The following is a 14,572-nucleotide window of genomic DNA, read 5'->3' as shown; positions in this document are numbered from 1 at the left end:
ACAATGTATAAAATAGTATAAATAAATAAAACCCCTGTAATGAGTAGGTGTGTCCAAACTTTTGACTGGTACTATACTTATCTTTACAAAATATATTTTCCACTAACCGTACCACCCCTCCCCTAATTGGAGTAAAATAATGAACAATAACACTTAGGCTTCTACTTCCAGCTGAAACATACTCTATACATTTTACAGTCACAATCTATTTTACAATAGTTATATTTTCTTTGTATTCTAGTCGGGTCCTTCCTCTACCCTTCTTTGCAAGGCATTGGACAACCTCCCTGGTCTTTGTGGTTGAATCTGTGTTTGAAATTCACTACTGAGGGACATTACAGATCATTTTATGTGTGGGGTACAAAGATGAAGTAGTCATTCAAAAATCATGTTAAACACTATTATTGCACACAGAGTGAGTCCATGCAATTTATTATGTGACATTTCAGCTATTCATTTTTAATTAATTTGTAAACATTTATAAAAACAACTCGACTTTGACATGATGGGGTATTGTGTGTAGGCCAGTGACATAAAATCACAATTTAATCCATTTTAAAAATCAGGCTGTAATGCAACAAAATATGGAAAAGGCACTGTATGTACTCCCTTGTGATGAGACATGGACAGTATGTTTCTCACAACAATCAGGTCTTTCCATGACACTGAATACCAGGAAGGAGGCTGGCCATCTGGGCTCCTTCACAGTTTCTTTCTGACCCTGTTTGCAGAGCCAGGTCATTCTACTGCTCAATTCCCTTGAGCCAAAATGAAATCAATAGAGCCACTAATTCATTTGAGTTGGAATTTAGTCATGGACTGTACTTTTCAATTGTATGAAATTCTCCTATTGAAATGAGGGAGGTTGGCGTGACACAAAAGTTAATAGGACTACATAAATAGATGTCAGATTTTCTGTTTAAAGTTATTTCCTACAGATTTCACACATCTAAAACATCTGAAAGCCCAGCAGTTTTCTTTGAAGTGAAAACACTCAGGAATGTATCTTAGCGGTTAGCAGTCAATGACTTCCTTATCAAAAAATGCCAAGTCGCATTAAGGGATACGCTGATTGTTCTATCTGTTAACAACTGTCACGCTCGTTGATGGAAGAATCAGACCAAGGTGCAGCGTGGTAAGCGTAGATCATTTATTTTGATGAACACAAAAAACACACACTGAAACATGAGGTTTGGTCTACTGAGGGCACACTGAGACGAGGTTTGGTCTACTGAGGGCACACTGAGACATGAGGTTTGGTCTACTGAGGGCACACAGACATGAGGTTTGGTCTACTGAGGGCACACAGACATGAGGTTTGGTCTACTGAGGGCACACAGAGACATGAGGTTTGGTCTACTGAGGGCACACAGAGACATGAGGTTTGGTCTACTGAGGTCACACAGACATGAGGTTTGGTCTACTGAGGTCACACAGACATGAGGTTGGGTCTACTGAGGTCACAGGGACATGAGGTTTGGTCTACTGAGGGCACACTGAGACATGAGGTTTGGTCTACTGAGGTCACACAGACATGAGGTTGGGTCTACTGAGGTCACAGGGACATGAGGTTTGGTCTACTGAGGGCACACTGAGACATGAGGTTTGGTCTACTGAGGTCACAGGGACATGAGGTTTGGTCTACTGAGGTCACAGGGACATGAGGTTTGGTCTACTGAGGGCACACTGAGACATGAGGTTTGGTCTACTGAGGTCACAGGGACATGAGGTTTGGTCTACTGAGGTCACAGGGACATGAGGTTTGGTCTACTGAGGTCACAGGGACATGAGGTTTGGTCTACTGAGGTCACAGGGACATGAGGTTTGGTCTACTGAGGGCACACTGAGACATGAGATTTGGTCTACTGAGGGCACAGGGACATGAGGTTTGGTCTACTGAGGTCACAGGGACATGAGGTTTGGTCTACTGAGGTCACACTTGAGACATGAGGTTTGGTCTACTGAGGTCACAGGGACATGAGGTTTGGTCTACTGAGGTCACAGGGACATGAGGTTTGGTCTACTGAGGTCACACAGACATGAGGTTTGGTCTACTGAGGTCACACAGACATGAGGTTTGGTCTACTGAGGTCACACAGACATGAGGTTTGGTCTACTGAGGTCACACAGACATGAGGTTTGGTCTACTGAGGTCACAGAGGCATGAGGTTTGGTCTACTGAGGTCACACAGACATGAGGTTTGGTCTACTGAGGTCACAGGGACATGAGGTTTGGTCTACTGAGGGCACACTGAGACATGAGGTTTGGTCTACTGAGGTCACAGGGACATGAGGTTTGGTCTACTGAGGTCACAGGGACATGAGGTTTGGTCTACTGAGGTCACACAGACATGAGGTTTGGTCTACTGAGGTCACACAGACATGAGGTTTGGTCTACTGAGGTCACACAGACATGAGGTTTGGTCTACTGAGGTCACAGAGACATGAGGTTTGGTCTACTGAGGTCACACAGACATGAGGTTTGGTCTACTGAGGTCACACTGTCTTGTTTTACATCATGGAGCATGAACATGTTCCGAACAACAATAAATAAAATCGAACAAGGGGTCACACTCAAAATGTTGTTCATCAAACTCCAGCAATTTCAGCGTCTATATCTTGACAACAACAAAATCTTTACTCTGGCCCCTGAGAGGGGAAGAGGAGAGAAGGGTAGCAGATGGAGGGAAAGATAGATGTGATGGTGGGAATAGTGTCCTCTTCTGTCAGTCTGTTTGTTCAATGTGTTTGCTGCCCTGCTCTGTAACGCGTGAGAGAATTCACACCGTCTCGCTGACTGTGGCCAGTCTCGCTGACTGTGGCCAGTCTCGCTGACTGTGGCCAGTCTCGCTGACTGAGGCCAGTCTGAGCAGCAGAGGAGGAACCATAGAAATAGAGTAGGAACAGCTCCAGACTTAATTAGAATTCCTCAAATGGACATTCCCCATTCTAAAGCAATGTTCTGGACGCATTTGGTGTTCCATTTTGTAACGTTAGATTCAGTTGGCTGGAAACACAAACTGATCTGCTACCAGGCAATTCAAGTTCTATAGCACTACAGAATAAACATCATTATCATGAAAAATACCTTATATTTGTTAATGTTCTGTGGATAACAGCCACTATAAGGATAATGTATGTGACATGAACACAGATGAAGCCATTTGTTGGCCTTATCCACCCAGCAGTCCATCATGGAGGATGGTGACAAACATAAGAAGCTACCTAATGGATCATAAAAATCTGGGAAAATGGGTCATCTCAATGTCTCCAGCAGCACTTCAACATAATGGGTGGTGAGTCAGCACCAAGAGAGGGAATAACAACCTGTGTCTAGGACGAATGACAGATTCATTACAGTGTATGTATGTATGTATGTATGTATGTATGTATGTATGTATGTATGTATGTATGTATGTATGTATGTATGTATGTATGTATGTATGTATGTATGTATGTATGTATGTATGTATGTATGTATGTATGTATGTATGTACAGTTGAATTCAGGAAGTTTACATACACTTAGGTTGGAGTCATTAAAACTCGTTTTTCAACCACTCCACAAATTTCTTGTTAACAAACTATAGTCTTGGCAAGTCGGTTAGGACATCTACTTTGTGCATGACACAAATAATTTTTCCAACAATTGTTTACAGACAGATTATTTCACTTACAATTCAATGTATCACAATTCCAGTGGGTCAGAAGTTAACATACGCTAAGTTGACTGTGCCTTTAAACAGCTTGGAAAATTACAGAAAATTATGTCATGGCTTCAGAAGCTTCTGATAGGCTAATTGACATAATTTGAGTCAATAGGAGGTGTACCTGTGGATGTATTTCAAGGCCTACCTTCAAACTCTGTGCCTCTTCGCTTGACATCATGGGAAAATCAAAAGAAATCAGCCAAGACCTCAGAAAAAAAATAGTAGACCTCCACAGGTTCATCCTTGGGAGCAATTTCCAAATGCCTGAAGGTACCAAGTTCATCTGTACAAACAATAGTACGCAAGTATAAACACCATGGGACCACGCAGCCGTCATACCGCTCAGGAAGGAGACACCTTCTGTCTCCTAGAGATGATCGTACTTTGATGCGAAAAGTGCATATCAATCCCAGAACAACAGCAAAGGACCTTGTGAAGATGCTGGAGGAAACAGGTACAAAAGTATCTATATCCACAGTAAAAGGAGTCCTATATCGACATACCCTGAAAGGCCGCTCACATGGAAGAAGCCACTGTTCAAAAACCGCCATAAAAAAGCCAGACTACGGTTCACAACTGCACATGGAGACAAATATCGTACTTTTTGGAGAAATGTCCTCTGGTCTTATGAAACAAAAATATATAAAGACCATCGTTATGTTTGGAGGAAAAAGGGGGATGCTTGCAAGCCAAAGAACACCACCCCAACCGTGAAGCACGGGGGTGGCAGCATCATGTTGTGGGGGTGCTTTGCTGCAGGAGAGACTGGTGCACTTCACAAAATAGATGGCATCATGAAGAAGGACACTTATGTGGAGATATTGAAGCAACATCTCAAGACATCAGTCAGGAAATTAAAGCTTGGTCGCACATGGGTCTTCCAAATGGACAATGACCCCAAGCATACTTACAAAGTTGTGGCAAAATGGCTTAAGGACAACAAAGTCAAGGTATTGGAGTGGCCATCACAAATCCCTGACCTCAATCCTATAGAAAATTTGTGGGCAGACCTGAAAAAACGTATGCGTGCAAGGAGGCCTACAAACCTGACTCAGTTACACCAGCTCTGTCAGGAGGAATGGGCCAAAATTCACCCAACTTATTGTGGGAAGCTTGTGGAAGGCTACCCAAAACATTTGACCCAAGTTAAACAATTTAAAGGCAATGCTGCCAAATACTAATTGAGTGTATGTAAACTTCTGACCCCCTGGGAATGTGATAAAAGAAATAAAAGCTGAAATAAATAATTCTCTCTACTATTATTCTGACATTTCACATTCTTAAAATAAAAAGTTGTAATCCTAACTGACCTAAAACAGGGAATTTTTACTAGGATTAAATGTCAGGAATTGTGAAAAACTGAGTTTAAATGTATTTGGCTGAGGTATATGTAAACTTCCGACTTCAACTGTATGTGTGTGTGTACTTACCCAATTCTCTGGAGACAGGGGACACGGAAGCAGTCTCTCCTATCTTTGACACAGCATCAAAGTACGCCTTCCCAGCAAGAGTCATCACTGTGAGGAGACAAACAAACACAATCAAATGAATGGATCTCCTCAATCTCTACATGATACCATATTCAGCCCCTTGCGCCAGTCGTGGCTAAGTGTCTGAAACCAGAGTGTAAAAGTAAGCTTGTTACTGTATCATGTGAGACATCTAATTAACTTTTGTCCAGAAATTGGGACAATAAATCACATTTTGTTCATATAACCCTTGTTTATAACAACATTTGTCACAAAGTGACAATAACCAGTAACCTCTTCACAGATTGCCTTGACTAAATCCCCAAACACTCACACTTGTCTTTTCCTACTAGCACTGACTTTTCTGATAACGTACTACGACTGTGATATGTGATTGTCTCCCCTAGCTATCTGAAGATTAATGCATTAACTGTGATATGTGGTTGTCTCACCTAGCTACCTGAAGATGAATGAACTAACTGTGATATGTGACTGTCTCCCCTAGCTATCTGAAGATGAATGAACTAACTGTGATATGTGACTGTCTCACCTAGCTACCTGAAGATGAATGCACTAACTGTGATATGTGGTTGTCTCACCTAGCTACCTGAAGATGAATGAACTAACTGTGATATGTGACTGTCTCCCCTAGCTATCTGAAGATGAATGAACTAACTGTGATATGTGACTGTCTCACCTAGCTATCTGAAGATGAATGAATTAACTGTGATATGTGATTGTCTCCCCTAGCTATCTGAAGATTAATGAATTAACTGTGATATGTGATTGTCTCACCTAGCTACCTGAAGATGAATGCACTAAGTGTAAGTCGCTCTGGATAAGAGAATCTGCTAAATGTAAAAATATAACAGGGACTAGATCACAGAAAAGCAAGAAGCAGCACAGTGGCAACAGGCAAGGACCAACTCTCTTGAAGGAAGACACCTTGAGAGGAACCCGACTCAAACCATCCTCCATTGACATGTTCTTACCGGCTACAGATTTCTCATAGGACTTCCCCAAATTGACAAGGTTCCTCAGTCCTGGGTTCAACTGCTCCATCACATTCTGCAAGAGGGGGCAGAACAATATAATACTGGCAGTGAGTGTAACTATTCTTCACATCTTTTGTTTCAAAAACACAATTTCTATCTCTTGTTGTGGAGTGGATACACAGAGACCAATAATAAGTTAATAAATCATGAGACGTTTCTAATAAACAACTCAGAATAAAGGATTGTCTCAATGTCATCATAAATAAAGTGTTTAAATGTTAGTGTTAATTCTATAAATAACTCCAAGCTGAAATAAAACATTTTAATCATTAACACGATCCTTCACAATTTACAACTTTGTGGGAGCAAAGTTATACACAAAGTATTTGCAGCAACAGGGCAGATTGAACCAAACCCAATCCTACTCGTATTCAAATGGCCCACAATAAAATGCTGTTCAGAACTGGAGTCCCTGTTTCAATTCCCCAGGCACACCCTCAACAGAACAATGAACTGCCAGGTATGCATTAGGCCTAGATGCACCATGCCAGATAGAGAGAAAACAGGAGGAAGACAAATTAAAACAGAGAGAAACAGGTTTATCTTCAGCTGAAACTGTGGAACGTCATAAACAATGTGGAATTAGTGTTTCTGACACTTTTGACTTCACATGCAGAGTACTGAACTGGTGGGGGTTGCTGGCATGTGATAAGCTTGACGCAAGTACACCAAATGGCCTTATAATTGATGAACTAACAAGAAGATATGGATTATTGGCCACATTTTAAATTGACAAATGACAAATTATTGTTTTTTCAGTTATTTGGAAAGGTAAATGTTAGGCCTACTCCACTGCGCTTTTTCGCTCTCACGGGCGAGTCACAAGTGTACCCGTGCTCTCACCATACGCACTGTGCAAGTTTATGGCCATATTTTGGAATGGGTTTATGTATCTATAATAATAATTAACTGGTTATGCCCTAAAACTGAAGCCAATATGGTGCCTACTGCTATTGCCAAAGGCGACGATGGACATTGGCCATACGGAAACCATGTTGTTATAAAGGTGGAGAAATGGGGAGCTATGATGATGAGAACATAGCCTAACAAAAAGCCTGCTTACCTTGTATGTACTTTCGGTCAGCTTATTCACATTGTCATGATCCCTAGACATGTTGGCAGTTATTCCTCAGTCTCTTCAAGACGGAACAACAACAGAAACAAGCCAAAAACCAAAGCCAATCACTCGAAGTCTATGTAATTCCTTTCAAATCCAAGGGTGGGCTGTTTAATTGTTCCAGGAGTAGTTTACGCTTGATGGCATTTGTCACACCTTGCATGTACACGTAGAGCAGAAACGCAACTGTTCGCTGGTGGCCAAACAAACCGGCATTCACCGCTGCGCTGACAGCGAGAGAGTCAAACTTCCCTTCGTGTCTGCGGGGCGGGAGGCAGAAACCGTGGTATCCGAGTCGTCACTGCTTTAGTCAAACCAAATAATTAGAAATTATAATTATAATGATAATTCTCCCTGACCAAGACGGCTGCCATTTAGTCCTAATCTATAACTTTGAGGGATTATGATCACATAGTCCCTCTAGTAATTTAATAGGATATTTATGAGTCAAGCACTTTCGGTGCTGTGGTTTTAGGTAGATCATCAACTCGGAATTGACAATTGGGGTGGTGCGCTCACTCTCCCGGGGTGGTTCTTGTTATTGCATTCGGATTAATTTAAATCACAATAGGCTTACTTTAAAATCAATTCACACCCCAATTTGGCCATCGACATCAGTCTCATGTAAACACCTTCCGGGCCTAATTATGTTGTGGTTAATTGCTGGTTGTTGTAGTCAGTTGTACAACTGAATGCCTTCAACTGAAATGTGTCTTCCGCATTTAACCCAACCCCTCTGAATCAGAGAGGTGCGGAGGGCTACCTTAATCGACATCCACGTCTTCGGCTCCCGGGGAACAGTGAGTTAAGTGTCTTGCTCAGGGGCAGAACGATCGAATTTTACATTGTCAGCTCGGGGATTCGATCCAGCAACCTTTCGGAGAGAAGACAACGTTGTTTTATATGGAATAGACTGATGTTGTTTTCCATTTCACACCTGTAGGCCTTGGCTTTTACACATCGGTTCAACTATTTGAATTCTATTTCTGTGAACTCAATGCGCAAATTGCCTAGTTTCTCTGGAGATAAAATACATCAGATCAGCTCGAACTGTGCGATGGTGGAGTTGTAGTTTCCAACAGTCCAAAATTCTACATAGTTTAGTGCAGAAACCGTGGTAATTAACTACAATGACCCCAATCCATTGTGCGCCTTTCTGTGTGTTTCGTTTAGGCAAGCAAGCGAGAAGAGTCAGAAGCCGGAGAGAAGAGTCAGAAGATGCAAGATCAAGAGGGATAGATAACTGTTACTTCGCGAGATATCTCTACATGAAAATACACGATCTAAGTGATTGATAGTTGGTATTCAGCAGTCATATTTACTTTGAAGAACTTCTAAAATAGTGATTTTGTCAGACAGCATAGGCAGTAGCTCTATAGAGATGAGATGATGACTTGGAATAAAATAATAAAGTCATCAAATAAAACAAATGTACAACTGAAATATCTTATTAAAGTAAAGTATAACTGATTGTTAATAAGTGATAAGCAGTAATGGGCAGTCACTACCATCATGGAACTTTAATTGTTGTATGGTGTGTTGTTACAGCGTTCAACCACGCATAATGCATAGCGCATGTCATGTTTATTTTTTTTGGTCGAAACTGAAAACCGTGATTATTTTTAAATAATCGAAACCGAACAGACCTCAAAACGCACTAATCTCTCAGCACTAATCCAAATCAAATTGTATTGGTCACATACACATGGTTAGCAGATGTTATTGCGAGTGTAGCGAAATGCTTGTGCTTATAGTTCTGACAGTGCAGCAATATCTAACAAGTAATCTAACAATTCCACAACAACTACCTAAACACACAAATGTAAATAAATGGATGGAATACGAATATGTACTTATAAATATAATGATGGGTCAATGGCCGACCAGCATAGATGAGATGCAATAGATGGTATAAAATACAGTATATACATCTGGGATGAGTAGTGCAAGATATGTAAACATCATTATTAAAGTGACATTAATAAAGTAACTAGTGATCCGTTGATAGAGTGGCCAATGATTTCATGTCTGTATGTAGGCAGCAGCCTCTCTGTGTTAGTGATGGCTGGATGTTTAACTTGAGATAGAAGCTATTTTTCAGTCTCTCGGTCCCAGCTTTGATGCACCTGTACTGGCCTCACCTTCTGGATGGTAGTGGGGTGAACAGGCAGTGGCTCAGGTGGTTGATGTCCTTGATGATCTTTTTGGGCTTCCTGTGACATCGAGTGCTGTAGGTGTCCTGGAGGGCAGGTAGTTTGCTCCCGGTGATGTGTTGTGCAGACCGCACCACCGTCTGGAGACCCATTCAGTTGTGGGCAGTGCAGTTGCCATACCAGGCAGTGATGCAACCAGTCAGGATGCTCTCGATGGTGCAGCTGTAGAACTTTTTGAGGATCTGAGGACCCATGCCAAATCTTTTCAGTCTCCTAGGCTTTGTCATGCCTTCTTCACAACTGTCTTGGTGTGTTTGGATCATGATAGTATGTTGGTGATGTGGACACCAAGGAACTTGAAACTCTCAACCTGCTCCACTACAGCCCGTCAATGAGAATGGGGGAGTGCTCGGTCCTCCTTTTTCTGTAGTCCACAATCATCTCCTTAGTCTTGATCACATTGAGGGAGTGGTTGTTATCCTGGCACCACACTGCCAGGTCTCTGACCTCCTCCCTATAGGCTGTCTCATCACTGTCAGTGATCAGGCCTACCACTGTTGTGTCATCAGCAAACTTAATGATGGTGTTGGAGTCGTGCTTGGCCATGCAGTCAAGGGTGAATAGGGAGTACAGGAGGGGACTGAGCACGCACCCCTGAGGGGCCTGTCATGCCAAATAGTGTCCCCCTATACGTCACAATGGTATTCGATAAACTATTAGCGTTCATTGCTATATCAACAGTGTGGTGACCTAATGATTAGAATTTTGGATATTGTTGCAGTCTAAATGAAGTTCTTTTCATCATTGCTATTCAAACAAGGCTGAGTTTTGCAACAGTTTAGCTGTTTTAACAAGTTTGGTTTAGCTAATCAAATGAAAACATTAATTCTAACTACTTTTTGGTACCTTGTTAACATTACAACATGAAATCCATGTCTTAAATGTTTTGCTATGTTTCGGAAATGGCAAAGAAAACGTGTAATCTGCTTGACACATTAAAGTTACTTAATTTAGAGATCACAGTCAGTTAATTTCCAATCCATTTATATGCAAATCCCTTTGATTCATAAGCTGGCTTGTCTGGCTGTCATGTTTTTATTTTAACCTGCCCTTCCCTTGTCTACACTGACATAACATCATTTCAGTAGTCCTCTATTATGATTCATTTTGTTCTATCTCACACGGCTCATTGGTACACCCTTGTGGTTGAATATATATGAATCTATTGTTGGTCGTAGGATACAACAATGAATAATGTGGAACAAATAAATACTACCAAAGGATACCTTACAACTTACAATAATAAACACCTTATGAAACAGCTGTGAAAACCAACCTGGCAATATTTAAGATTTAATACATAAACTTGTTGGTATACAGTGTCATTAATTTCTTTTCACAGATTATTTTTTGTGCACTCACATGGCAATCAGACTGAAATACTTAATTCTGGTGTGTGGAATAAAGAGGTGGGTGCTGTGTGGTTGGGAGGTTCTGCCTGTCACTTGTTCTCAACAGGCAGTCTCGGAAGGGGGACTTGAAGAGGAAGACTGCGAAGTCCAGGCACTGCTGCTCTCTTTGTTCTGAGTGTTTGCAGTGCTAGTGTTTTTAGTTAATCTGTGTATCTCACATATTATATGCCCAGTATGATACGGCTAGCAAACTTTATTAGCAGATAATGACATGACAATAACAGTAGCTTTAAATTATATAATGACATGGAGGAGGGGATGGGATGAGTGGGCAGATTGTTGGGCAATGAGAAGTCACTAGATGAAGAATTTCGTCTGGAGGGAGAGAAGAGAAAGAGTTAAAGGATGAGGAGGCCCTCAACCTTTAATTAAGGCCCTCAACCCCCTACTCTATCTCTGTAGTGTTTGACCTGATGGGGCTTAGATAGGTGTAGCAATATGGTGATGACTCAACCCTGCTGTGTAATGGACTCCAGGAGACTTCTGCCATATTACACACACAAATCTAGAACCTTTAGATATGCAAACACTAACTGGAGGTTAGTTAAGAGGTCCCTGGGAAAGATGAGAGGTAAGTTGTGAGAGAAACTTTGGGGTGGTGTCATGACCACTAGAGTCATATACAGTGGGGAGAACAAGTATTTGATACACTGCCGATTTTGCAGGTTTTCCTACTTACAAAGCATGTAGAGGTCTGTAATTTTTTATCATAGGTACACTTCAACTGTGAGAGACGGAATCTAAAACAAAAATCCAGAAAATCACATTGTATGATTTTTAAGTAATTCATTTGCATTTTATTGCATGACATAAGTATTTGATCACCTACCAACCAGTAAGAATTCCGGCTCTCACAGACCTGTTAGTTTTTCTTTAAGAAGCCCTCCTGTTCTCCACTCATTACCTGTATTAACTGCACCTGTTTGAACTCGTTACCTGTATAAAAGACACCTGTCCACACACTCAATCAAACAGACTCCAACCTCTCCACAATGGCCAAGACCAGAGAGCTGTGTAAGGACATCAGGGATAAAATTGTAGACCTGCACAAGGCTGGGATGGGCTACAGGACAATAGGCAAGCAGCTTGGTGAGAAGGCAACAACTGTTGGCGCAATTATTAGAAAATAGAAGAAAATAGAAGAAGTTCAAGATGATGGTCAATCACCCTCGGTCTGGGGCTCCATGCAAGATCTCACCTCGTGGGGCATCAATGATCATGAGGAAGGTGAGGGATCAGCCCAGAACTACACGGCAGGACCTGGTCAATGACCTGAAGAGAGCTGGGACCACAGTCTCAAAGAAAACCATTAGTAACACACTACGCCGTCATGGATTAAAATCCTGCAGCGCACACAAGGTCCCCCTGCTCAAGCAGGCGCATGTCCAGGCCCGTCTGAAGTTTGCCAATGACCATCTGGATGATCCAGAGGAGGAATGGGAGAAGGTCATGTGGTCTGATGATTCAAAAATAGAGCTTTTTGGTCTAAACTCCACTCGCCGTGTTTGGAGGAAGAAGAAGGATGAGTACAACCCCAAGAACACCATCCCAACCGTGAAGCATGGAGGTGGAAACATCATTCTTTGGGGATGCTTTTCTGCAAAGGGGACAGGACGACTGCACCGTATTGAGGGGAGGATGGATGGGGCCATGTATTGCGAGATCTTAGCCAACAACCTCCTTCCCTCAGTAAGAGCATTGATGATGGGTCGTGGCTGGGTCTTCCAGCATGACAACGACCCGAAACACACAGCCAGGGCAACTAAGGAGTGGCTCCGTAAGAAGTATCTCAAGGTCCTGGAGTGGCCTAGCCAGTCTCCAGACCTGAACCCAATAGAAAATCTTTGGAGGGAGCTGAAAGTCCGTATTGCCCAGCGACAGCCCCGAAACCTGAAGGATCTGGAGAAGGTCTGTATGGAGGAGTGGGCCAAAATCCCTGCTGCAGTGTGTGCAAACCTGGTCAAGAACTACAGGAAACGTATGATCTCTGTAATTGCAAACAAAGGATTCTGTACCAAATATTAAGTTCTGCTTTTCTGATGTATCAAATACTTATGTCATGCAATAAAATGCGAATTAATTACTTAAAAATCATACAATGTGATTTTCGGGATTTTTGTTTTAGATTCCGTCTCTCACAGTTGAAGTGTACCTATGATAAAAATTACAGACCTCTACATGCTTTGTAAGTAGGAAAATCGGCAAAATCGGCAGTGTATCAAATACTTGTTCTCCCCACTGTACCTTAACAGTACATACCTGGCAGCGGAGGTGACTTACCGTGACCCAGTGGTTAGCCTTGAGACTGACTATCTGGATAAACCCCTGGGCCAGTGTTGGTACTGTTGGCAGCATGGCGATGCCGCCCACCGTGAGGAGACCTCCTACTTCTGGATGCTGCACATGCAAAAGAGCTTGAGCATGATCAATTGTAAAATTGTCTAACCAGGAGTGTGACGGAAGAATGACCCCCCGAAGGTCCTCCATCTGGCCACAGAGAGCAGCTGGCCTTACCTGCCCCTGTTCCTCCAGTCTGACGCAAGCCACCTGTGAGAACATTTGATGGATTAGTGCAGTGTTATGAAGGCGAGATATGTACTTTTCAACAGTTTTTTAAATACATCCTACCTCAAACTGGTCCCCTTCTGACTCAGAGCACAGAGAATCAGACTGATCCTGGCTCTGGTGGATGGGATACCTCCTGGGTGGGCCGGACAGTTGACGCTCCTAAAGTCATTAGGAGAGGTAAATTGAAGAGGTACATTTTTATGAGCTCAGCATAACTACCATTTCTTGCTTTCTCAAATGTCAACCAAAGCTTAACATACTTTGACTCACGGGCTTCACCGAAGTGTAGGGCGTCAGGGCTTTCAGTGGTCAACCATCCAACTGCTCCAACTGGAGAAGATTGTTGGCTTTCACTGAGGTAACCCTTATGAAGACATAAAGAGAAAAATGTCAGTGTTAGGAAAACTAAAACTAGCTTCAGGTTATTTTATGTGCAAATTCAAATAGTTATTATCTGAGATGTTTTATATTTACCTTAGCGGATGATGACCCCAGCTATAATAATTATTTACACTGATTAATTTGATTGATCAGAGTTAACTTATAGCTAGATACCTCAATGTGACAGACATATAACTAAATGTATAGCTAGTGACATGTAGATGACCAACTAACGTCAGCTAGATGAAAAATGGTTGTACATAAATCCTTCCAGTTATCTAACAGTAACAGTAATAGAAATGAATTTGGGCTGGGCGGTATACGTATTTTATAATATACCGGAATTGAGGCAGGGCCCGGTTTGGGTTTTTACTTTACCTTCTATACCGGTATTTGAATGTTTGGTTTGTTAAATGTGATACGCCATGTGTACTGTCAATTTTTATGGTTTACTTCACTACTTGAGTCATCTCTCTCCGCATTCTCGCCGTGCCACTTTCCACACAGACCTAGCCACGCCCCCTGTTATTCAAGGAGCGCATTTGATATTTCCTCAACCGTTAGACATTTGCGTTCAGTCTGCATGGTCAATGCAGCACATGCAACAATGTTGACAACAACAATGCTGTTTTCACTTTGCTTCTTAAT

The 14,572-nt window shown here is 42.0% G+C and overlaps 1 protein-coding gene and 1 long non-coding RNA gene across 3 annotated transcripts in view; both read right to left on the bottom strand.

Moving 5' to 3' along the window:
* LOC139571357 (BAR/IMD domain-containing adapter protein 2-like 1) overlaps positions 1-7,863 on the bottom strand; it is a 63,815-nt gene extending 55,952 nt beyond the window's left edge. The window contains exons 1-3 of the mRNA XM_071394154.1: positions 7,297-7,863; positions 6,171-6,246; positions 5,140-5,226 (exon numbers count right to left, since the gene is read on the bottom strand). Coding sequence (XP_071250255.1) covers positions 5,140-5,226; positions 6,171-6,246; positions 7,297-7,347 — 214 coding nt within the window. The 5' untranslated portion in view covers positions 7,348-7,863. The remainder of the gene's footprint in view (positions 1-5,139; positions 5,227-6,170; positions 6,247-7,296) is intronic.
* A 2,985-nt stretch (positions 7,864-10,848) lies between these two features.
* LOC139571355 (uncharacterized) lies at positions 10,849-14,062 on the bottom strand. 2 transcript variants are annotated; one of them, XR_011674281.1, is made up of 5 exons: positions 13,804-14,062; positions 13,604-13,702; positions 13,490-13,522; positions 13,256-13,372; positions 10,849-11,290 (listed from the first exon to the last, which is right to left on the bottom strand). It is a non-coding gene; the product is annotated as an uncharacterized lncRNA (long non-coding RNA). The 2 variants fall into 2 exon arrangements; XR_011674280.1 differs by having other exon boundaries at positions 13,256-13,522.
* Positions 14,063-14,572: the final 510 nt, after the last annotated feature.

The sequence above is a fragment of the Salvelinus alpinus genome, chromosome 3, assembly GCF_045679555.1.
Source record: "Salvelinus alpinus chromosome 3, SLU_Salpinus.1, whole genome shotgun sequence".
Classification (NCBI taxonomy): domain Eukaryota; kingdom Metazoa; phylum Chordata; class Actinopteri; order Salmoniformes; family Salmonidae; genus Salvelinus; species Salvelinus alpinus.
Note: the sequence above shows the minus strand (reverse complement) of the source record. Positions and strands in the feature narration are given on the sequence as shown.